Source organism: Phyllostomus discolor, chromosome 8, assembly GCF_004126475.2.
Source record: "Phyllostomus discolor isolate MPI-MPIP mPhyDis1 chromosome 8, mPhyDis1.pri.v3, whole genome shotgun sequence".
Classification (NCBI taxonomy): domain Eukaryota; kingdom Metazoa; phylum Chordata; class Mammalia; order Chiroptera; family Phyllostomidae; genus Phyllostomus; species Phyllostomus discolor.
In genome coordinates, this window is record NC_040910.2 from 23932597 (window position 1) to 23959618 (window position 27022).

General features: G+C 33.8%; 1 protein-coding gene and 1 non-coding gene across 6 annotated transcripts in view; both read left to right on the forward strand.

The window, feature by feature from the left end:
- The window catches only part of FSTL5 (follistatin like 5), a 546524-nt gene that overhangs the window by 352883 nt on the left and 166619 nt on the right, over window positions 1-27022 (forward strand). For all 5 annotated transcript variants that reach the window (XM_028519771.2, XM_028519772.2, XM_036031946.1 and 2 more), the window contains one exon: window positions 9483-9649. In XM_028519771.2, the coding sequence (XP_028375572.1) occupies window positions 9483-9649 (167 nt within the window). The remainder of the gene's footprint in view (window positions 1-9482; window positions 9650-27022) is intronic.
- On the forward strand, window positions 11036-11183 carry LOC114504483. The gene has a single exon (XR_003685228.1). It is a non-coding gene; the product is annotated as a U4 spliceosomal RNA (small nuclear RNA).

Genomic DNA, 27022 nt, shown 5'->3' on the forward strand with positions numbered 1-27022 from the left:
TCCGCTGTTAATAACAGCTGCAGCATAGCCAGAATTTACTAAAGACCAGACACTGTAACATTTTAAAATATCATCTCTTTATCTTCACAGTATTGTTAGAAGGGACCAACTTTAGTTTAAAGATGGAAAAATGAAGAGTTGCAGATTTGCAGTAACTTGTCAGAAGGCTTCTCCATAGTGTGCATTAGAAACCAAACTGAGGCAGGCATCAAAGTCATGTCTTGAATCTGGGTTTTATTGATAATATAGTTCATGCTTTCATCCTTCATGTTATTCAGACTTCATTGTCAGTGGCATATATCTTTTAAGATAACTGCTTTACAAAATGAGCAAAAATAAGATTTTTTCCCCCTTCTGAGTAATTATGGTCAAGGACCCAAACTCCTCCTGTTTTTGCATTAGCCATCCTTAGTGTGTTGGGGAACATTTCTAACCAATCATTAGATGGCTACTGAAGCTTCAGTATATGCTTTTTAATTGAATCTATTGGGGTGGCATCAGTTCACAAAACCACACAGGTTTCACCTGTACAACTCAACAACACATCGTCTGCATGCTGCCTGTGCTCCCACCGCCCCAAGCGAAGTCCCTTTCTGTTCCCACTTTCTCCCCTTTGCCCACCTCCACCTAACCCCCTTTTCCTCTGGCCGTCACCACACTGTTGTCTGTGTCTCCCTCCCTTCTGACACTGTCTGCTCCATGGATGTCTTTAACACAATAGCATCAGAAATAGAAAAACAAAATTGGGATCACAACAGCATTTACTGAATAGGGTAGTTTTGAAAATTAAATGAAGTCAATACTTAGAATAATGCCTAAAAATAGTAAGTGCTTTGTAAATTTGACAATTATTCTCTTTTACTGTAGTCCTGCAATAAGCAACACACTTGTAAAGAAATGTTAAACTTGGTAGAATATACCTTGAACTATTATTGCCTTATTATTCTAGACTATATACCTACAGTGTTAAAATTACTCAGTTGCATGCACCTTTGAAATTTTCCAAAACATAAATATAAAAGTAACTTGACTACTTTGAGGGAATACCCAGTTATCTCAATTGGATACAGTTTTGTTAGGGCAGATGTCAAATGGAAACTATTCTTCATGAAAAAGAATTATTTTCCAGTTGCTAGTGTCATACATATCACTGAATGAATCGGCTTCTTCACAAACTTCAGTTTAAAATTCTAAAGTATATAATTTATTTGAAAGAAGAAATTAAATAAAAGTGAGCCAAAAAGTTTTATGGCAATTGTGCAATATTCATAAGACCACAGAAGGAATACCAAAGTGGTGAATAAAAAAAAGACAATGAGACTCCCTATTGTTAACATGTAAAACTGCTCAAGTATGATCAGAATGCAGTCATGTCTATAATGTTGTATTGTCCTTATTACAGTTACAAAGAGAATAAGAAATGAAATTCCAATTCTGTGGAAAAGCCTTTGCTTCATTGTTTTAAAGAAAATATTTTATTAAAGCCTTTTTATATATTTCCCCATAAGTTGTAAATCCCACCAATGACATAGGAAAAATGATTTTCTTGTTGTAATAGCTACTTTTATGTATGCTTGTGACTCTCTGTCCTTCTCATGTCTTTCAGAATTTGTGGCAGGAGTAATTACATTATCATTCTTATTATTTGAAATTTTCTCTCTACTGGCTCCTTTTCTTCAGGATAAACTTGGGATTCCTTTGTTCTGTTCCTTAGCAGATTCTTCTCTCCACATTTACATGGCTTCTTTTTTTTTTCTGCCCAATATATTAAAGGTAGCTTGAAAATTTATGTGTGGCTACCTACATTGTTTCTTTACAACACCTAAACACTCTGCTTTATCTATATCATATGGTAGGCTTCTGCAAAGCTTATGGATAACTTGGCTCTTGTAAACATGAACTAGCAGATCTAGTTTGTCTACAGCAGGTATTACTTCCCAATGGAGAAAATCTGTATATGAATTTACACTCTTGGTCAAGGCGTATAAGAATTTATATTGCTTTAGCCTTGGCTGGTGTGGTTCAGTGGATTGAGGGCCAGTCTGGGAAGCAAAGGGTCACTGGTTTGATTCCCAGTCAGGGCACATGCCTTGGGTTGCAGGCCCCTCTCTCTAAAAATACATAAAGAGAGGCAACTACACATTGATGTTTCTCTCCTCTTTTTCCTTCCCTTCCCCTCTCTCTAAAAATAAATAAAATCTTATAAAAAATAATTTATATTGCTTTATATTTTTCCTGATTCTATCACCAAATTTGGTAATTTACGCCAGTCTGAAAGAGTTGACTTAAATTTGCATCTCCCTGATGACACTTATGGTTGAGTGCTTTTTTAGATTTTTCTTAGCTTTATAGCTTAACTAATCATGAGACATTTGTTCAAGTCTTTTTTGATGATTCTTTGGAGTTGTTTGTATTTTTCTCATTGATTTTTAGGAGATCTTTATCAGTTCTGCATATGAAATTGTTACTGGACTAAAGGGGGTCTGTCTGAATGCATCTAAGCCCAATAGGACAGGAACAGCAGCTTGAGGCAGACAAAGTAAGGGTTTGGTGAGCTACTACGCAAACACCTCCCCGATAGCTCCCTGATGGCTTAAAGGGGATGAGTTATAAAGAATGAAAAAAAAAAAAACATTCATCACAATGACTACAGGAGTTAAGAGTCATGGTCAGGGTCCTTGTCTCTTCTGATTGGTCAGTGCTAGGGTGGGGGGTAGTTGATCAGTTCATCTGGTTGTGGTATCAACCATAGTATCCTTGCCTCTGGTTCCACCGCTTTCTTGGATCTGGAGCTGAAAGACAACTGAGACTTAGATGTTACCTCTAGTTTGACTAAAATTCTGTCTCTGTGATCAGTAGATCCCAAGACTTTGTTGCTAAAAGTAGTTAATGCTCATCAGAACCTCGTTGTCCTGAGGGCTTAATAATTAAGGTAGTGGATGTGCAGGCAAGAAGGAGACAGGGGAGGCAGGGGGCCAGCTGAAGCCAGTTTTAATCAAAAGAGCATGGAACACAGGTCCTATTAAAGAAATGAAGTTTCTGTGTGATTATACGATCTTTGCTAGGTTTGTGAATGGCACAAAACTATATTTTCTTGGGTGGCTTGCATTTAGGTTTCAATAATGTCTTTTGAGGAATAGACAATCTAAATTACAATGTAGTCAAACTTATAAATCATTTCCCTTATGGTGAATTTTTGTGCCTTGTTTAAAAAGTCTTCCTCTACCCCGAGATTATTAAGATATTCTCTTATATAGTTAGGCATTTTTGAAGTATTGAGGCTTCATGTTAAATTCGGCATCATATTTGAACACCTTCGTTGCTCTCTTTTCCTTTTTGCATCTTTCAGCTTCATCTAGGGTCATTTTCTTCTGATCAAAGAACATTCTTCAGAAATTACCTTAAGGCATTTTACTACAAACGAACTCTCAGTTCCTTTTTAATATTTTTACTTTATTCTGATTTTTATCTGTGTGTATAGGATTCTAAGGTTGATTTTATTTTTCCAGTACTTTCACTAGCTTTTTGTTTCTGGTTTTGCTGATGATATCGATTAGCTAACTCTCCTTAATGTGAAGACAATCTGTTTTTTTTATTTGCATAATTTTAAGATTTATTTTTGTCTTTATCTTCAGTTTTACACTTTAGTGTCTAGGTGTGAATAATTCTAGTTTTTCTTTGTATGAACTTTGATAAACTTCTTAATGCATTGACTGGTGTCTCTCATCATTTATAGAAAGCCCTCAGCTACCGTTTCTTCATGTACTGCCTCTGCCCGTTTTCTCTGTTTTCCCCTTCTGAGATTTCAGATACATTTACTTTTTGTTAACCTCATCTGTATTTTCAATTTTTTTATCTTTAAAGAATTTTTATTTAGTAGATGATAATAGACTTAACCAAAAGGATTTTAATTAAAGTTAGTATGTAATCATGAGGACAGTGTGAATGACCTAAAATATGGTGGAAATTTGGAAAAGAGCCAAGGAAGGTCTTGTGAGAACATGGTCAGTTAGGTTGGATCTTGAAGAATAAATACACAGGAACAAGGAGCATTGGAATAGGGTTTTTTTCCAGGCATTTTTTTCTGAAATAAAGTGCTCAAAGTAAAAATTCTGGTACACCAGATTCATGTTAATTTTGATATATTCTGTGTTGACGAGCATAAATATTTTAAGTTAAATATCTAAGTTTGTTGGTGTAGGCACAACAAAATATTTTCAACAGCCTTAAGTTATATCGTAATACTTATCATATATTAACTAAGATCCATTGTGTGTGTTTTTGTATATTTTTATCTTTATTTTACTTTTTTCACTACCATTCAGTTCCCTTTTACTCCCTTCTCCCCAGCAATCACTGCTCTGTGATGATTTTTATCCTTCTTTTTTTTTATTCCATCAGTTTTTAAATCTCTTTTCCAGTTTACTAATTCCCTTTTCTTGCTGTGTCTAATCTGCTTGTTAAGTATATCAGTTTAATTCTTACATTATCACATATTTTATTTATATAATTTCTACTTAGTTATTTTATAAACTTATAATGTTTATAGATTATAGGTTCAAGTTCTTTGTCAAAACTTCTAAACTGGATTTTATTTTCATAAACATAAATCTGATAATCCTGGTGGTGGGAGTGTTGCTATTATATGATATTTCAGTTCATTCTCATTTTCTTTGTGTGTCATGTTATCTCTGATTGTTTGCTTGATATTTTATTTTTTATATTGCTTATAACAATGATTATATGACTAGGGTAATATTATTCTACTACAGAGTAGAAAGCTTCATGTTTTATGAGACACCCAGGTAATGGTGAGTGGCAGCCCATACATTGATTTGCAGAGGATAGCGCCTCACACAGAGATGGAAGAAGCATTACTGTGCCTGTCCCAGGTGCCTGGAGGAACAAGAAGAAACAGAAGGGCACTCTGGCCTCTTAGTCATCTTGTCAAGATGGGAAAATTTCCCAAAGCAACGTGTGACTCCAGGTGCAATCTCGTAGCTCTAAGTTATAGTTCCTTTTAGGACATTAGCTAGACAATTCCTCTCTGTACTGTTATCTCTTTCAAGCTTTTAAAATATGTTATTTTTTTGTTCACTTTGGCAGTACATGTACTAAGATATATTAAAAGAGTCCAGTGTCATTTGTTTGTTTGTTTATTTGTTGTTTTAGTTCTTCAGTGGAAGAGTTAATCCAAATTATCTGCCCCATGGTTAACAAAGGAAAAAAGTGTCTAGATCTTTTGATACATAATCAAAATGTTTGTTTTATTTTAATAATACAAATTATAATACAAGCATACAACATCTTATAGATAAGCAATTAGTATCAAAAGCTCTAGTCATTTTATCATAATGTTAGTGTGTATCTTGGCATACCTGAATTAGGTAAGCATTAACATTTATTTTGAAATCAACTACTTCTTGAAAAAGATACCATCAGAATATTCCAATTAGTTAAGGAGTTCAGCCTTGAGTAATTGCTGTTTTCTTATTATAAGACTAATTAATTTACTCCATCTAGGATTCCTAAGTATCTATTTTGAGATGTGTTTCTGACTTAAGTATTTTATTATTTTCTCATTTTAATTAGTAACTTATTTTAGTGAAATAGAGAAGGGGAAAATACATGTTATTTTAAAATATTTCTGATAAAATTTCTTCCAGGTTTCATTCTTATACTATTATAATAGGATTCATAAGCATGATTAGGGCAATAAGATTTTAAGACTAGTATTTAAATAAATTAAATGGAATATTCAACATAATCTGAATTTAAGAACTTGAAAAGGTATAGATATTTAGAGGGACTGAATTTTATTTATGATAAGTTATGTTCTTATGATTTTGAAATGATGAATGTTCAATGAAAAGTACTAAAACTGTCTTCTTTCTAACTGGTATTTCACAAATACGCATAGTATTTTGTTCCCATTTTGTTCTATTTTAATGTCACATACTTTTTTTTTTTTACACAAGATCCTATTACTACTTTTATCACCCAGTTGCTATTGGAACAGATGTTTTATGACTACTTGCATGCTGTGGTTGAAGTTGTACTCAGCTATTCTTGTCTCTTTGGCTTCAGATTCTGCCAAAGACTTAATAATTTTTTATTCCTTTAAAGTAAGCTCTTAATATTCCTCTAAGCCAAGTTGTGAAAATGAGAAGGGGATCCACAGGAGAAAACTATTTTACTTGTTCTTAGCTTTCCTAAGTAATCAGAAAAAAAAACTGGCCTGGAAATGTCATTAATAGTCTTCATTCGTAACATGAGATCAGAGGAAATACCATAGCATTTGCTATTTCTTTGTATATATGAGAGGGCCACTGATAGGAAGCAAAATGTATATATCAGAAGTATTACTGAGATGTATTTTTAACTCAGTATTATCTGTTATACCTACCCTATATGTTTTTGTCAGGGCATCAGATTACTTTTGATACATTGTGATATATGCGTGCATTATCATTGGAGCTGAAAGGATGGGGAGAAGTACCAAAGCAGTTGTCTGTACATTAACCAGCATAAGAAGTTTATTGGTGGATTGCTATAGAATAAATCATGTTCTCATTAATGGGTATTTATAAAATATTGATTAACCATCATTGATAAAGTTATTTTCAATACTTTTCTTTGAAACTCATATCTCTAACAACTATAATCTCCTAAATATACACACTCAGCAACAATGAATACCTCTTAAAATCAGTTTTAAATTCATTTATAGATTGATGCATAGTTATTGTTTCAGATTATTAATGCATTTCTAGACATAATCACCATTTATCTATGAGTTATAAATATGTTCTATAAGTATTTTATTCACCATTAAAACATTCTTGATAAAAGTTAGAAATTAAGAATAAAAATGGTTAACATTTGTTGTTTTGTCAGATGAAATCATTGCTTGGCAATAACTGTCAGAAAAACTAGAAAGATGAGCATGACAGCAACATAGGTAAAATGAATCTAGCTGCTAAATTATTTAAAGAAAGGACCACTTGATTTTGATAAGTAACAAGTGAACATAATTGAATTTGTATGTGTAGTTCTATATAATATATTAAGGAAGAAATGAAACATAGCATGAAATATGCAGAAAAGAAAATCTGAAGAGTTTCAAAATGCATATCATTATTTAATAATACATATTACTGAGATAGTCTTGAAAATCATTTTAAAATGTAATCTCCAAATTAATGAAAAAGCTTTTCTGTGCATGTTAATATTCCCTGGGTGGATAGTAATTCTTATTTCTAATTATGCATCCTCTCAAAAAATTACACTTTAGAAAGATTTCCCCATATAACATTGTGGCAAATCTCGGCATTTATTCTAACATGTTCACGTTATCTAATTAGCATTGTAACGTGTAACTACCAAAAGCACAACCAGTGTGAATGGCCTGGGACCTCCACCAGATGCAGGAGGTTAGTGAAGAGATTCCAGGGTGACATAATAGCAGTTGTATTTCACAATGCCAGAACAGTCGATGCGAACATGCCGTTTTTAGAACCAGATGTCCCATTATGTCTTACATGATTTTATGAGGAATCAGAAACTAAAGTTTAGGAATGTTATTGGAAAATAATTAATAATTATTACATGATTTATCTCACATTATTACCTTTATAATGCCCTCTCTTCCCATAGTTTATAACGTTAAAAAAAGGATTACTGTGTCTACAAATTTGAATTTTTTCTATGCTTAATTGGCCAAATACTGTTTCTTTTTGTGATTTTATATAAATATAAATATCTATAACAGAATCAGTAGTGAAGAAAAGCAGATTGAAAATATTTCTTATGTTCTTGTCATTCAGAATACACTGAAATATAATGTGAATATGGATAAGTGTCATTAGGGAACATTAAAATGTCTATACAAATGTCTGAGTAAGATGCTTGTTATCAATGTGATTTTTTTTTCAGTGATTCAATGACCAAAAAAAAAAAAAAAAATGAACTAGGGCTGAGTGTCTCTCATGGGGATTTATCATTTCAAAACCATGCCTACCTGCTCTTCTGACAAAACAATGATAACTTAAATAACCTTGGCTTTTAGACTTAGAGACTAGAAATTATATAGCAAAATATAAAGGTCAGTTAACTTCTATTTATTTTCATCAGATGATGGAGTCGCAGCCAGTGACCCGTGGCATCAGAGATCACAACTTTAAATTAGCTTGTGCATTTTGGGGGATTTTCCTGGCCTTCTGATACAAAGACGTGTGCCGTTGTTAACAGCACTATTTATGATAGTACCAAAATGATTAAAGAACGATTTATTGACTCTTTTATAAATATATTACAAAATTCCTTTGGTTACTGTTTCTCTTCCTCCTCGAGAAGAAGACAGGATTCAGAAACAGAAGAAGGTAGAATGGTGAAAAGGAATGGGTGGGGGAAGGTTGTAAAGCAGGCAGCAATGATTGTACCTGATCGTAATAGTACACATTTTAAGCTGCCACGTTCTCCACTCAACCTCCCCATGAAAATGTCATCAACCACAGCAAAGGAACAAGGGACAATTATTGTGCCCCCAACCACCATGGAAATTTCAGATCGAGTAGTGGTTTGTAATATTTCTGAACTGGCTAAGATTGAGCCAACTCAAAATGCAAGACTCAGTCATGGCATTGGAAGGTAGGGTGTCTATAAATGTCATCTAAAAACTGAAGGCTGCTTTCACCGGGCAAAAATCGGTAGGCTTATCCAAGTCATTTTCAGGTCCTTGACAGAGTTGTTAATTCCCATAGGTGGTAAGGGTTGCCCGAAAACTGGGGGGAAAAAGCCAGATCCCAGTTACTAATTATACTTTTGGTTCAGAATAATTATTAGAAGAAATGTAGCCAAAGTTTAGTTAAAAATATGATACTTAACTTTAAAATTTAGAGATGATAAAGCACTTATATGTTCCAACACTGTCTCGATAAAGGCTGCTGACAGACTTTCACTTAATTGCTGTTTGGTTGGCGAAGTTCAGTTTTTCCTCCTTCAACTTTGCAAATAAAATCTCATTCTTTTAGAGTCAATTTATGTTTCCCAGCATAATGATGCATTTTATCTATTCAGCTACGCTAGTGTTCTCTGAAGCCAGCCAGCAATGATCTCATGTCACCTACAATATAAATCTATCAGTGAATAAACAACATCATTTTTATTTCAATGCCAATGATACAGCCCATGTTGATTTGGCAGTTAAATAATTTATTTCTCTTTTGGGTGCGACTGCCAGACTTATTATAACTCTACGTCTGATATTCACTTCGTGTTTAATAATACCTTGCCACATGAGGATGCTTGTCAATCAAGTTGAAGTGTCATTCTGATCTATTATTGGAAACAATTTACCCTGTTTTTAGTTCATCACAGGTCTCTTCCTAGTTTATTTAAATTACAAGCCTTCACTACTGGTGCTTAAACACTTTGTACGTAACTAGGTGCTCATCAACATTACCGACCCTTTATCTCTACAGAGGTGATCCAGCTGAGTCTGCCTGAAGACCAGAAGCTAAGCATCACCGCAGCAACCGTGGGACAAAGTGCTGTGTTGAGCTGTGCTGTTCAGGGAGAGCTGCGGCCACCCATCATCTGGAAAAGGAACAATATTATTCTAAACAATTTAGATTTGGAAGACATCAATGTGAGTACATAAATAAATGTATCTCTGTAATTTGTATATTCTACATGACACACTCTAGACTTTATGAAGTCCAGCAACCTTAATGAATGTTGCATGTAGAGTAGAAGAGAATTGTTGGAACATTGTCACGTTCATTCTACTGACCAGGAGGTACACTGTGGATCATCTGAAAGTATCTAGATTATCCAGACCACTTGTTCAAGTGTGGTAAGCAGGTGATGGGGCCCTGTGATGGTATGAAGTCACATAAACTTAAACCACAAGGGTCTGACTTTCAGAATTGCTCTAGTTACCAATAATTAATCTTGTATTTGCTATTTTGGTTGAGTGACACCCTATAGCTTGTGAGGTGTTAGAGTGGGGAGAGGCAGTTTTTGCCTCAAAAAGTTTATAATGTGTCAGAAACAATAAATATTAATCAAACAAATAAAAGAGTTACTGTTCTGAAATGAAGAGATGTGTTTCTCCACTTTGGCTCACTCCTAGAGACTCAGAATCTAAACTCAGTCCAACAGGGTGCAGCTCCAAAGGTGAAACAAAAACAGAACAGTCCTCAGGGCATTCACCTCTTTCTCCCATGCTATGTCCTGAAAGTGAGCATCAAAGAGTGAACATCATCCTAGACCTTTAAAGAAGGAAAAAAAATATGTTATGAATTCTCCATGGAAATAAGATGGGGCAATCTTTTTACTCAGTGATTTGGGGGTTTTATGATCCCTTTGCATATACATTTTAGTTACTTTTTATTATCAATCATGAAAGCCATCTCTTATCCCCTTATTCTTTATTGCTTTATAAAGAACTGCTAATGAGTCACTCCTATTTGTTACATTTAACTAATTAATATTCTCGCTTAATGTCCTCGAATGATTCAAAAACGAGAAACTTCTGCAATTTTAGCATTTTTTATTTTAATGAAAAATTTCTAAATCTGCTTACATGTGGAAACTTTCCTCAGAGTGTATGTGGAGAATAATGTTTAATTTTCTAAGCTTTAAAGAACATTGTGGTGTAGAATGCTGTATCTCAGGAGCATTCAAGATCTTCTTGGGTTTGCTTTTTGCCTTATATCTATATTTTATCTTTCATTTTATATCTCTATGTTTACTATCAATCTTTCCACTATTATTTTCAAGAAGCTCATGTATTCTAGATACTGTGGTTTGAAACATCTCAAAATTAGCTCATTTCAATTATTTCAAAAGTAAGGAAGGGTATGCTATGTGTGATGTTCTGTAGACAACTTGCAAAAGTGGACCTATTTTTGTGCATGGATCTTGTAAATTAATTTGCTTACTTCCTAATTCTTGATTCTGTTCTAAAAACTTCAGATTTATAGAAAAATTATTATAGGCAACTTAGGTCTTTAAAATACATGTAAATATTAGCTTTGCGCAGTGGCGGTATCGTAGCCAATAAGGTTTATCCGAGGCACAAGTATTGCTAATTAAAATATGTCTAAATATTAGATAAATTCTAGAGTCAATAACATGAAAGTTACTGGATAAAATTATTTTGGATACATTTCATAGAGTTGAAAAATTTTGAGAATTTTAAAAGCCCTTCCAATATTTAAAAAGTTTCATTTTATTTGAAACCATATTTAATTAAGTTGACAAGCATCCAACTAAAACTGCAGAGAATAGCCAAAGATAACTCTGAAAGAAGAAATATTTATTCCATTTCCCAAAATATATCCCTGGTGTTTCCACTTAAAGTACTATGACATCAACTGTCAGATTATCTAAATGCATTTAATGCATTTAAATACATTAAATACATTTACCAATGTAGATAAAATGTGAGCTAAAACAGTTATAAATATTACTTACTGTGTTTTGTTTTATATTTACTACTGCTTAAATGCTGCCTTCAGCACGTAAATGACATCAGTCATATAAACTCTGGAGTGGCCAGCGTTCAGTTTCAACAGGTGTTTGGTCACCCAGCCTCAACTGCGGCTAGTCCATCTTTCTTGACTTCGCATTGCCCAAGGCTAGTGCTTTTGCTCTTCTGGATATTCTATGAGCTTCCTAATATCTGTATTAAGTTCCTATTCTGCTTAAAACTAGCTAGAATGGGCTCTATTGTCTGCCACTAAGAATGTGTTCAATTAATTTTTTGGATCTAATATGTTCAGAAACATCATCTTAAAAACGTAGGTTTTTGTTGTTAGATATGGAGTTCTGATGTGTTGAAAGATCATGATGATTTTGCCATAGTAAATTGCTTTCTGACTGTTTCCGAAGCAAAGAATTTCAAATTTCAGAAATGGATCTATTTTTATACAATTTTGTTAGTTTATTTTCATAAATCTCATTAGATTATGTAAAATTAAATTTATAAATATTGCCCTGGCTGGTGTAGCTCAGTGGATTGAGCTTGGGCTGCGAACCAAAGCATGGCAGGTTCGATTCCCAGCCAGGGCACATGCCTGGGTTGCAGGCAGGTCTCCAGTGGGGTCCACATGAGAGGCAACCACATGTTGATGTTTCTCTCTCTCTCTTTCTCCCTCCCTTACCATCTCTAAAAATAAATAAAAAATATAAAATGAAATTTATAAATATCTCTCATGTCAAAAGGAATCAGTGACAATATACAATAATCTTTGTGATTCTTTAACATACATAAGATTTAGTATATAATACCTAGTCAATACATAATACCTTCTGATTATAAAAGATTAAAATAATATAGATTTATTGTTGTTCAAGTACAGTTGTCTCCATTTTCCTCCCACCACCTCCCATCCCAACCATACCCATGAAAAAAATAAAAGCTCAAAATATGAAAATAAATAAATAAATAAAGATTTAGCTCTGGCTGATGTGGCTTAGTGGGTTGAGCACTAGACTGCAAAGCAAAATGTCACCATTTCAATTTCTAGTCAGGACACATGCCTGGCTTGCAGGCCAGGTCCCCAGTAGGGGCACAGGAGAGGCAATCACATATTAATGATTCTCTCCCTCTCTTCCTCTTTCCCTTCCCCTCTCTTTAAAAATAAATAAATAAAATATTTAAAAAAGAAATAAAAAATAATATAGATATTTCAAAAGTAACATAACTTCTCCTCCCTTCTATATTCACTTATCCCCATTCTTATGTGTGGAAGACAGCCCTTTCATTAATTGCAAACCTAATTTTATTTATTTAATAGAATGAACTCATATTACTACTCATTATTTCACTACTTCATTATCTCATTAGCCCTAAAAACAATTCCCTCCATGAAGCAGGGCATCTTATCCTTCATTTACACTGGAGGGAGTTATGCTAAAAGCACTGAGCCCAAGGTTGAGCTAATGAGTAGTGCAGCCAGGATGTTTACAGAACCTGACTGATTCTAGATAAGCTTAAACACTGTGCAGAAGTGAGATTTTTGTACTTTTTTTATTGCCTTTTGGAAAGGCTATTTCAAATACTTTTGGTCCCTATATATTATAAATAGATTTAATATTCTCTGCTATTATGTGTGGGACTGATTGATATTGAATTGATGATTGAAGCCTTTAATTTGGCCTCTCTTCTCTTTTGTATCAAATGAATAAAAAGACATCACTGGACTGCTAGGGAGAATATGGTACAGTGGTTTGCAGCAGGGGCTGGGGTTACAGACTGTCTAGATTTCAATTAATATTCAGTCTCTTGAAAGTGATGTGCCCTCAAGCAAGTTATTTAACTTCCGTATGCCCCAGCTTCCTAATCATAAATTAAAGATAATAGAATAAACTCATTTTGTGTGTGTGTGTATGTGAGAGAAAGAGAGAACTATGGAGATAAACCTTTTAAAGCTGGTTACACTTTTTGAGGCTCATTGCAAGTGTTCAGTTAAACTAGGTTCCTTGTTTCCTCTCTTTCTTCTCCTCTTTTCCCTCCTCCCTTTCTCTTTCACTTTGCTCTCTTTCTCCTAATACATATTTCAAGGAGCAAAGATATACTCAATCTGCCTAAAACAATAGATATTCAACACTAAGATGCATGTATTAATGAGGAAACTCACAAGAAGCACCAGAACCAACCTTTATCCAATTGTAGCAACTAAAACTGGAAAACTTTTTTCTATTCAGTCCAGCTTCAGGAATCGTGCTAATGTATCTCCCTATTAGCAACCTGGCATTAATCCCTGCTCTAGAGATGTGCTGTTAAATTCACTCAACTACTGTATATTCCCTATTTTCCTCTGTTTTTGTGCCCTCAATCCTCTCTCTGCCCAAATTCCTGGAAAAGATAATCGGCTCATTTTATAATCCTGTTTTGGATGGAGGTTGGCACACAAATTCCAATTCCGGTGTTATTGTGACTGAGTCCTAATCCTGGTCTGATCAGCTACAACCAGGGCATGCAGATGAGAACTATAGAACGTGACTCTCCTATTGACCTTAGTTTTTATCAGCTGGTTCCTGGTTTCAAAGTTGCCTTCGTTAGGAAAACTGGATTAAGAAAAATAAGGCAAACATAGAGACAAAGGTATAGATTTGAGAGAAGCATCATTAGAAAATAGAATTGGCTAAAAAGATTGGCAGTCGAAAGTGAAGAAATGAGAGAAATGAAAACACAGCTCTATTTTAGATACGCTCACTTTACCAGAAAAATATTCAGTAAGGCTTTGGGTAGCAGAGACTTTTAAAAAATATTATTTTTTATTTTAGAGAGAGAGGAAGGGAGAGAGAGAAATATCCACTTATTGCTCTAGTTATTTATTCATTCATTGGTTGATTTTTGTATATACCTTGATTGAGGACCAAACCTGTAACTTTGATGTATCAGTACCAACGGAACTAACTGATCAAGGCCAGATAGGAGAGATTTTTATTTCCTTTGTTTCTGAGAAAAATTAGGTCTAAAAATGCTAGCCATTATTGAATGCATCTTATTTATAATATTTGTACTTTTCCACCATTAATTAAGTTATATTATAATCTGGTCCTTATTCAACATTGAAATCAAATGATATTATATCAACCTCAATTTCAATTCTAGTTGTATAATTTATTAGCTATGTAACACAATGAATTGATTAAAGCAATGTAAGCTTCAGTCTCTTCATCTATAAGAGGAAAGGTTATGGTAAAATCCAATGATACAAACCAAGTGTTGAATCAAATATGTTATTTCTTTTATTACTATTAGTGTCTTGATTCAGTGCAGCATTGCTGATAATGTTTAATAACAAATGTAAATCCCTATGAAAATATTATTTCTTTGAAAATAACCTAATATATAGTATTAACACTTTCAACTACTTTACAGATAAACTTGCTAGATAACATATAGAATTCTTAGGTAATTTTGAAATTCAGATATACAATAAATATTATTTTTCCTATAGGTACATGCCAAATGTTGCATGGGACATACTTATACAAAAATTGTACTTGTCTATCTGAATTTCAATTTTAATTAGGTGTCATATATTATTTGCTAAGTCTAGCACTCTATTTACATGAAATGCAAATTGGCTTGAATGTCATATTAAGCCATTTTTCTACAAATGATACTATGGCTTATATCACTAAGATTAAAAGTTTGATCTGTTCATGTAAATTTAATCCATTCCTTTTCAGATTTCTGTTGTTATCTCATTCTCAGTATTTGTTTTGTGATTTGTTTTCTACATCTGCCTAATCTGTGTTAACAGCTGTGTCTAGCACTGAGTAGAAGAGACAAAAAAAGTGGTCTAAATCGCAAGAATTTATTTTTCCATACAATATACTGTCCACAGCTGGCATGGTTGCTCCACAAAGCAGCTAGAACTGAAACTCTTACCTTCTTCTGGCATTCCAAGAGCATAGCTTTCATTCTCAAGGTCATCTCAGGGTTCAAGAGGGCTGTTGGAGCTCCAATCACCAATCTACATTCCATCAATCTATAATCCAGGTCCATGGCTGTACAAAGCAGGTGAAAGATAAATGGTACTTCTTCCTGAAAGTCCCACAACAGTTTACAGGTCACTGATGAGCAATAAGTGCAATAACTGTACTAGGGAGGCTAGTAAATACAATCATTTAGGTAGACACTCTGCTCAGCCTTCTATTGCAAAGGGGGAATAGGAGAGCAATCTCTATTTCTCTATTAAAGACTCTCCAAGAGGATATATGTTCCATACTAGCTTTTTTGTTTGTTTTTCTGCATTGATTAAACATGATTATCCATCTGAATTCAAATCTAAGCAACTCTGGCCCTGACTCCTATGGCTCTCAAGCAAGTTAAACATCATCACAGAAACCAAAAGGTTGCCAGTTTGATTCCCTGTCAAGGGCCCAGGCCTGGGTTTCAGGCCAGGTCCTCGACTGAGGGCATGTGACGGGCAACCAATTGATGTTTCTTTTATATATGCACGCTGATACTTCTCTCCCTCTCTTCTCCCTCCCTTCCCATCTCTCTAAAAATAAATAAATAAAATCTTTAAAAAAATATTTAAAGCACCTCTGCCTACCATTATTGTTTCTTCAGTAATTATGTCAGCCTTCAATTTATTTCTTTGAATGTTTCGTTTTGCTTTTTATAGGCCAGCCCAAGTGCCTCTCGGTAGATGAATGGGTAAAAATGCTATGGAACATTTACACAATGGACTAGTACCCCATTGTAAAAAGAAAAAAGAAGGAAATCTTACCTTTTGCAATATCATGGATGGGCCTAGAGAATATTATGCTAAGTGAAATATGTCAGCCAGAGAAAGAAAATACTATATGATTTCACGTATTTGTGGAATTGAATAGACAAAATAAACAAAATAAAAACATTTATAGATAGAACAGACTGACAGCTTTGGGTGGAGAGGGGCTGGGTGAAATAGGTAAAGGCATTAACCAAAATAAAACAAAACAAAAACAAACAAACTTGTAGTCACAGATACCAGTATAGTCATCAACAGAGGGAAGGGGGTGGGGGAAGTAGAAGAAGGTAAACAGGGAATAAATGGTGATGGAAGGAGACAAGGCTATGGGTGGTGAACACACAATATGATATAGAGATGATGTATCATAGAATTATACACTTCAAAGCTTATTTAGTTAAACAAAGTAATTTAAGAAATTCAGTAAAATCTATATATATGAAAATAAACCTATACTTCTTATTAAAGCCAGGCAAATCTTCACAAATTTACATATGGCCCTTTCCTTTCCTCTTTAAAACCCTTTAGTGGGTTCTTGTCATTTCCAAAGAAAAAAAGGATTAACAAATTCTTTGGCTTAGTCTATAAAGCCTGTTGCTCTATCAAATCTTCTGACTATTCACACATATTCTCTCTTTACTACAGCCTGTTTAAAACACTTGCTAACTTCTGTGTTAAGTTGTATTATTGCTACCATCTCTGAGTACAATTCTTGTCTCTACAGGAAGTCCTTCCCTTGTCCCCTTCATCTCCCTAAACTCCTCACATCCTTTAAGAATAGACAAATCTTTCGAATGCCTCATTTTGACATTTTTAAGGTTTTTGTTCAGTAACTATAGTACTTGTTACATCATAATAAAACTATAAGTATTTTTATTTTTTCTTTTATTTATTAACTTTTTATTGAATTCCTGGAGGTGACATTAGTTAACAGAATTATATGGGTTTCTGGTATACAAGTCTACAATACATCATCTGTTTATTGTGTTGTGTGTTCACCATCCCAAGTCAATGGGCTAGAAACTCTTGGCACAAGGGCCCTCGCCTGTTCAACTGTGTTATTAAATGCACAAATAACAAATGGCAAAGTGAGTTTCTTATATTTGAATTATGCATTACAGTAGCCCACCCCATTTGCTTCATTCCATGGCCCCCAGTGGATGGATGGCTGAAAACATTGATAATACCAAACTTTATATATATACTGTGTTTTTTCCTATACGTTCATACTTATGAAAAAGTTTAATTTATAAATTAGGGATAATAAGAGATTAACAACAATAACTAATGATGAGATAGAATAATTATAACAATATACTAATAAAAGTTATATGAATGTGGTCTCTCTTCTAAAATATCTTATTGTATTGTACTCACCTTTTCACGTAAAGGAAGCACTTTACAGCTTTTCTTTGGCATATCTAAATTGCCAAATCAGTGATCTTGTGTTTTTGGGCTATTATGAAATAAAATATGTGTTACTTGAACACCAGCTCTGCTATTCTGTGACAGTCAATCTGATAACTGAAACAGCTACTAAGTGATTAGAGGGTGAGTAGCATACACCACGTGGATTCACTGGACAAAGGGATGATTCACATCCTGGGCAAGACAATGTGAGAAGGTGTGAGATTTCATCACACTACTCAGAGGGCATGCAATTTAAACCTTGTGAATTGTTTATTTCTTGAATTTTTCATTTAATACTTTTGGGTGGCTGTTAATTGTAGGTAACTGAAACTGCAGAAACTATAACCACAGATAAGGGGAGACTACAATATCAGGTCTATTTGAAGACTTTTTTTATATCTAAGACCTTACTAGGGATTTCATTTACTTACTGTAGCCACATGCATACTTATAAATCAACTGATGCTTATTGGCAATCAATCACTTAAGCCTAAAACAGCTCAACAATTTCCAGATTCAATTTCTTTAATAACATTTCTCATTAAACATATTGATTTTTTACTACAGCTTCAATTTAATCTCCTATTATATGCAATAAGGGGGGCGAGCAAAACATGAGGGGAAGCACAATGTTGGTCATTGTTTAATCTTCATGCATTCAACAAATATCGATTTAAGTGCTACACTTTTTCAGTCACTCAACTAAATGCTGAGGATATACTTAAAAGAGACATTATTTCAGTCTTCAAAATCTCACAGATTGAAGGAATCAAAAAGATAACAGTTGCATTACCTTTAATCATACAATGTTAAACTGTATCATAAATGTATATATTTGTATGTTTTGTGCACAGATATATAAAGAATAAAAAAGGGAAGCCTATTTTAAGTCTTCAGAGTTAGAGAAGAGATTTGGGAATACACTAGTGTTGGAGTATAGATGGTAGCTAGATGGAGTGGTAAATAGGGGTTCCTGGGAAATAGCATAGAGATAGCATGGTGCATTCAGTGAAGGGAAAGTCCCCTGGTCTGTCTAAGAGCAAGCAAAAGCAGTAAATAAAAGGCTGGAATATACTGGGTTGGGCAAAAGTAGGTTTACCTTTGTGAGTATGTGAAGCACAGAGTTTATTCTTGTGATATTTACTAATGATTGCTTTATTTCCCATGCAAACAACTGTAAACCTATTTTTGCCCTCCCCTTTATTATATAAAAGTTTTTGCATTTGATTATAGAGCTATATATTTACACTTATAGCATATATAACACAATGATAACATTAGGTGAACATTAGTATTCATCAATCATTGGAATATGTCATTTAAAATTATTTTAACTCATTTATTTCTCAACACAAGATCTATATAAACCAACACATCTGTACCCATACAGAAGATGATGTTGAAGTTGATTTTTTAAAAGATTTTATTTATTTATTTTTAGAGAGAGAGAAAGGGAGGGAGAAATAGAGGGAGAATAACGTCAATGTGTGGTTGCCTCTCATGTGCCCCCTACTGGGGACCTGGCCCACAACCCAGGCACGTGCCCTGACTGGGAATCAAACTGGTGACCCTTTGGTTCACAGGCCAACACTCAATCCACTGAGCCACACCAGCCAGGGATGAAGTTGATTTTTAACTGCTTAATTTCAATAATAATGTTTGGTCTCTCTGTAGTTTATTTTTGTCTAGTCACATTGTTCCACATATGTAGGTAAAACTATAACTTAAGTAATACATCTATAAAATTTTAAGCAACTTTTCAGTTCCACAGCAAAGGAGAATAGCAAGCACCATTTTAAGGGTATAGAGCTTTGGTTAATTGGTCTTACAAATCCCCCAAAGTACACACAATTCCTTTCACAGTAAACTTCCCATTGCCCTCTAATTATAGTTAACTTTCTTCCTAACCTTTTAAATAATGCCCAGCTTGTGAGAGATATATTCACTACACAATTTATTTTTAAAATACCGAGGGAAATTAGAGTGGAATAATGACTTTAAAATACTAGCAATCACAGGGTATAAAATCAAAATATCCTTACATAATGAAAGGCATAATTGATGGAGAATTTTTAATAGAGAAAGACAACTAATCACTCTAACAATAATTGTTAACTCATATTTTCCTTATCTTCCCTTTTTTGTTCAAGGAGCAACAGTTAGAGTTTGATCTCAAATAAAGAAGGAGTATCATAGATGGTTTTGATCTGTAACAATATCTATATAGGCTACCAACATTATACTTCTGAATACTTCTAATGTGAGAATAAGACATTTAAGAGGGCTCTTAGAGTTGATTAATCAAAGAGAAAAGTAGTAAAACATCCAATTTTGTTGTTCCTTCAAGGCTTTGTTATATTATTTCTGTTCAGTTAGCAAGGTTTTGGCAGAGGTAGGAGTCTTGTATTTTCTTCCTGAGAGTATACACTATTAAAATTAGGCAAGGGAATAAAAACACTATTAATAAAGAACACTTTTTTTTGCTCACCCAGGGAACTTGATGCAGAGGTGTATGAAATCAAAGTTATATTAGTGAAGCATGGTAATTGGCAATTGCTTATAAACTATGGTTTTTCCTCTTGAAAATTAGTTGCATTTATAATATTGTATATATCTAGTAAAACACTCTCAAATTTATATAACCAATGTTCAAGCATATTCATACTGACATTATTATGATTCATAAAACATTTTTCAATGAGGAAAACTCATTGTGATTTTATGATGTTTGCCTAAAAATTATAAACCAGCAATTGTCCAGAAGGAGGATATTAATCCTTCTCTTATTTTATTCATTTCTACTTCACAATGGCATATTTACATCTAATAATTTAACTCGAATGTGCTTCTTTAACAACTTATCAATGAGTTTTAACAGAGTCAACAAATATGTATGAGTTTACCACAGGGGGGTAAATCATAGATTATCTTATGATCTATGATTCTAAAGTTTATAGATATAAAATTAATTTTAATTATGGAAAGAAAAGCTGTGGCACCAGGATAAAGACAATCCTCCCTGGATTGCCACCATGTATATAAGATGAATGAGCACAACTTCTCTCTTAGAGAGAAACAAACTGAGGCACACACGCTTGCAATGGTACACTGGTTCGTTGTCTGGGTTAGGTGATTACAGGGCCATTTTTTCTCCCTAATGCTTCAGAATCAGTTGCTTGAAAAAATGTATCAATACCTTACAGACGTATGTGACAATGACATATCTTTTAAAGTTCCATTGGACTATGGTCTAACATTCCGCTCATTGGGGCACAGACTCTGTGGTCATGCATGGTACCTTGGGTATATGTTGTCCAAAAAAGATGCAAATGATTTATGTTTTATAGAAAAGATACCACCAAAATAATTATTCTATTGTTCTCTAGGTCTAGGATATCAACCACTTTTATGTTTAACTCAGCATGCCTTCACTAAATTATATAAATCCTTGCTCCTCAAATGGACTTTGAAGTAGCTTTATCACCTTTTTGGTTTCTTTATTAAGGAGTTAAATAAATATTTGTTTCATGTTCATTTTATATTTGTATGAGAATTGTTAACTCTTTTAAAATTACACTTCAGCAATGTTTTAAGACCCATACATCTACAGTTCCTATACACTCTAGCATGATATTTCAGTAAGGTGTACTGTTAACTCCCTGCAATTTAACTGAATAAAAGAGGCAGCTATTATTTACACAATTTTGTGATAAAATTTTACATTAGGAACAGTTTTGGGGTTTTTTGTGTGGAGTAGAGGTGGAAGGACCTCAAATGTTCCTACTGTTTAAAGATGTTTAGAGACCTTAACATAATGTTCGGGCTAACAAAGGTGTGCACCAATGAAACCTCTGCCGTTGCTCTGTCGTTTCCCAGGGAGGTGAATGCTGGGAAGACATGAAATCCCTCTGAGTCATGACCTTCCTATTTGGAAGGAAAATAAAAGACATCCCAGCAAGTGCCACAGAGATCTGTGAAAAAATTATGTTAAATGAAGCATACATCTTTAGACTAACACCACATGAATACTAAAAATTTAATAAGATTTCATTTTCCTTCCCTCACAAGAATATTTTGTCTTCATTTAAATTCCCTTGTTCATTTGCTCGTAAGGCTTTATCCTATTACATCTAAATATAAGACTGAAAAATCAACTTTAAATAAATTTTAAAAAGTATATAGAGTTTAATAGATATTTTATAAGAATGCTTAATATTTACCTTCTCACTGAAAAAAGTAAAAATAATTGATATGTTCTTTATCTCTCAGACTCTTAATATTACATAAAATATGTTTCTCTAATACAAATTTATAGAGTAGAATATACAAGCTACATTCTGTAGAGTAGTCAAAAGAACTCAATTACTGTAACAGAAAGGTATACATGGTTATGCAATTTACTTAGGAAAAAATGGCATTAGCCTTTAAGGGACTTTTCAAGGACTTTTCAGGACTTTTAAAAAGTACACACTGATGTCAAAATATATCATTGCCACCACATTTACTAGAATCTATTTTCCTCTGAGGAAAAAAGTTACCCTTGTGCAGTGCAATGCCAATGAGTTAGAAAGTGTTATTTTTGTTGAAGTTGGAGTTAACCTCGCCACACATTAAAATACAGTAAATCTTTATGTACCAGCTAAAATCTCAATGTACCCCTAAATTGGAGGTAACTTGAGAGAGAAGCAGAACAGAATAAATCAAGAATAAATCAAGACTTAAAGGAAATGCTTTACCTGAGATCTTAAGTAATATGCTGACATTTCTTATACAGTTTGCTTTAATCACCAACCTTATTTGGGTACAAATTTGAAATTATATTTGTTACATGAATAATTAAAATATACTTTAAAAATTATGAAGGCCAAAATAGATAAATAATATTCAGGAGGCAGACAATCAACCAACCCATTGCCATAATGGTTCTTAGGATAAGATTAGTGGGAATGAAATTTTCTTAAACCTGAATCAATACTGAAAAATTACTGAGTGCCTCTAATCAATTATTAACTTGGCCTGTAAGGAACTCATTTGTTTAAGTTTTGCTCATTTGTTTATCATTGAACAAGAATGTGCTATGGAAAGGTGGGGACTAGGCAGGGTGGTATTTTGTGTGGGATTCCTACTGAGAGAACAGGTAGATAGCAAGTGAGCTTCTGCTTGTTTCACACGTGAATGTACAGAGATGTTTGGTCTCTAGCAACAGATCGTGGGGAAAAGCAGGCACAAAATAAGACTCAAAAATTTGGGTCCTAGGAACTCAAAGAATAACAGTAGTATTGGTAAAAATAGAAGAATCAGATGATTATTGTTGGAAGTAGAATATGGTTTATACAAAAATATGTTGACTCTGAAGTTTCTGAATGATATCCTATAGAAAATATGTGTAGTTTGAAAACATAAGATTTATCATTCATATTTATAAAAATTTATATACAACAGCATAAAATGATTCATGTTTAACCACTGTTATTTCATGTTGTTGGAGATCCTTCAAGTTTCCAGTTATGATTATGGTCTTGAAATTGCTGTTATTGAATGTCAGTTTTATAGTAGGAAATCCAACTATATCATCTCTCATACTTATGATGAGAAAGGTATTGCTATCCCAGTTTTGCCCCCCCCCAAAAAAGGCTCAAAGAAGGTAGATTACTTCAAGAGCTAAGCTAGCTGGAGAGAGCTGAGCTGACAGGTGTCATCATAGATTTTTGGCACCACAAGTCCAAATGAAAGTAACATGTAAGCCTTTAGTTACTTAGTGCAAAAATATAAGCAAGGAGCTAAATCAGAGAAAGTGCTGGCTCTCCCACTGTTGCATTCTTCCCCATGCAATGACTCCAGTCAGGGGTCAGGTGAATCAGCACAGCCATGGTGAATTGATGAATTGCAAGCCATCTCACTGCCAAGAAGGGCAGAACAAAAGGGTTCTGCAGTTTTATGGATGTGGGGTTAGAGAGGGTGGGGAGCTTAAGGGGAAGGTGAAGTACTAAAAGCATTGAGTCAGAATGGAAAAGGTGTCTTCATGTCCCCCTCCCCCCAAAAGAGGTCTCAGGAAAGTCTCTGCCATCGGTTCCTGGAGACACCTAACGGAAGTGCTTAGGCTGATAATACAGACAGTGTAAGAACATAGGTGGCCAAGGAGCCCTGAGCCCTTGTCTGCTGCTCCCTTCAGAGATGGTAAGGCATTGACTATGGTTACACATCTGGTGTGGGATAGGCAGCTTGCCCTGTGAGACAAGTTAAACCTGTGTAACTCCCTATGGGCAGGCCTGAGAAATCACACACACGTTTCTGACCCGGAGCCAGACACCTCCATCTCTTGGGCACAAACTGATTCAAACCAAAGCTTATGCTTGTCTGGCTTGAAAAATTAGTGTATTTTTAAAGCAAGATACTGCTGTCATTAAAATCATTTTTAGTAAACTATCTATAACTTTATTTATTTTCCTATAACTGCTTATCATTTTACTATTCCTTCTTAGTAAAATGTATGTTTGGACCTGTTGTAACTTGGGATAGACCACAGAGATGGAGACAAAGATGTAGTCCCACAGGCCAAAAGGCCACTTAAAAAAGGGTAGAGGGAGAAATTATCTGTGCTGGGACTTCTGTTAGACAGCCATAGGGCTTCATAAAGTCACTGATGTTCAGAAATAAGACAAACTTAGACTTAACTAACATTTTATTGAGAACATTTCTTTCCACTTTGCCTAACACGCATCTACGTATGTACCTACATACATACAGTTTAGTTCACTAAATCCCAAACTCTTTTGCTCACTAGCAGTATTTCTTAACTCATATTTGGTGACCGTATAATAAATAGCAAAATGATATCTGCATAGGAAGTTCCCAATTGATATTTTTAGTTGAGTATGCTAAGCAATCGATAAAATAGAGAGCTTCACTGTTTCTGGAGATCAGTGACTTTTTGATACATCCAGGCAGCAGAATAGTGTGGCTGCCTATAGTCTGGATCTGAGCACTAGAAATGAGTCAGCACCAGGCTGTGATTGAGGGTTCAGCATTGGCAAGGCCAACCTTCTAGGAAGTCAAAAGGAATAAATTACTAATTAGAAGTGGAGGCTTCAGGTTAAGATGCATTATATAATTCAAACTTAAATTTCATTGGGATTTAATGTTACACTTAATGGACTAAAGTGATTTCAAATGCCTTTTTTGGCAACTCTCTGCACATTAAAAGTAATATGGCTGTCATTCATCTTTGGTTAATCTGAGGAAGTAAAATAATTACACTCTGATATTGTTTTATATATTAATTTTTCTTTAGGCACAATTTTAAACATGGCGCTTCCATTGTATGTTTCCTTAAGGCAGCCCTTATTATTGTGTGGTTGTATTCCTGCTTTTACACTTTAGGAAGACCTGTAGACTTATCAGGACCCACTGGTATTGTAAGGTCAGTTTTTCTGTTGTTGTTTTGTTACAATTTTCCTCTAGCACAATGTTCTCCGTAACCCAAAACTTAGAAATTATTGATTTTCAAGTCAATTATTTTTAAAAAGAAGGAAATTAAGATTTCTTGAGCACCTATCATGTGATAGGCACAGTGCTAATGAATTATATTAAATTGATTCATTCAATCATTATACAAGTGTTATAAGGTGCTTTTCTCTTATTTATGTATGAGACATTAAGGCTGAGATTGATTTAACCGAAATCATACAAAGGGAGCTAGAAGTACAGCAAGAATTAAAAATTTGTTGATTCCAAAGTCACAGCATTTTGTCTGTGTAGGAATTTTTCCATTCAGAAGTTAAAGGCGGTATAAATGGTGAAGGAAGGAAACGACTTGGAGTGGTGAGCACACAATATACTACACAGATGATGTATTATAGAACTGTACACCTTAAACCTTTATAATTACATTAACTAGTCACCCCAATATATTCAATCAATAAATACTATTTTTTCCTTCTGTGTTAGATTTGAATTAAAAATGAGTGACTTTGGCATAAGTTGGCATCATAAAACTATTTCCAAGTCTATAGTGTATGAAAGTATCAATATAAATTCAAACTTTTCTTAATAATAATTTGTATTTCAGATGTGAAAGTATATGCTTTTTATACACAAAATGCAAATGCTGTGACTTTAGTTAATTCATTTTTTAAATTTCAAAAATATGTTATAATATCCACATGAGAAAACTTCTGGTTCTACACTAAACATGCCTTAAGCACTATAATAATAGATATAAAAATATGGTGAATTAGCAAAAATGAATTCCATATAATCAGCCATTAAGGCTTTTTTTTAACTTTTGTGTTTTTTTTTTTCACAAAAAGTGACTGCTGAAAATACATTTCCTAAAATTATTGGAAACACTGGTATTAACAACTGGTAAACATAGAAAACGTAATTTATTAAGACTTTAAATTTGCATGTGACTTAAAAGGGCTTTCTAAAAGCTATTATCTTCATGTGATGAGTTATTTTATTCATTTATTCCATTGCTGAAAAATGCTACATGTACTGACAGTCATAGAGCGCTAGAATGGACTGCAGGTATTTCTTAACACAGCCCCACTGCAGCTCCTGTGATGCTGGCCGAAGAGGCCCCGCCCACTTCACATGGGATTTTCTACAACACCTGTTCCTCCACTTTTTCCAACCTAAACTGCATTGGGTTTCTGCATAGATTTGAAATTAAAGTTTTGTATACAGCAAATATGTCCAAAGTCAACAATATCTACACTAAAGAAACCAATAAAAATTATATATATATATATACAAGGATGAAAAAAGCAGATTAGAAGAGAGAATACTCATTTTAATCTTGCAATAGCATCAGTCTTTCTACTTCTAGATACTTATTGCTGAGTAGTAGATGATACTTTGTTTTCTCAAGCAGTAATGGAGGGCTATAAGTACTTGAACATAAACAGCATACAAAAAATTAACTTACATTGAAAGTTTCTACTGTGTTATGTTTAAAAAAAAACAATTGACACCTATGGCTGAAAATCTGTAGCTCTATTTATAATATACAACAACTTTTAGTAAGTATCTATATATATGAGAATGATACTCTATTCATCTTATATACCAATATAATCATCAAATTTCAAGTTCATCATAATTTTATGTGTTCTCTAATTATTCTCTAAATTATTATATGGGAAGATATCCTGAATTGCAATCTTTAAAACAAATTCATTGATGTATCATTGGACACACACTTAACAGAGAAAAATTTAAATATCAAAATAAAGGTAGTTATCTCTGGATTTCAGAATTGGAAGTCATTTAAGCTTTCAAAAATTAGCATACATATTGTCCTATTCCTATAAGAAAAAGAAAAAATTAAGCAAATTTAGTTCAGT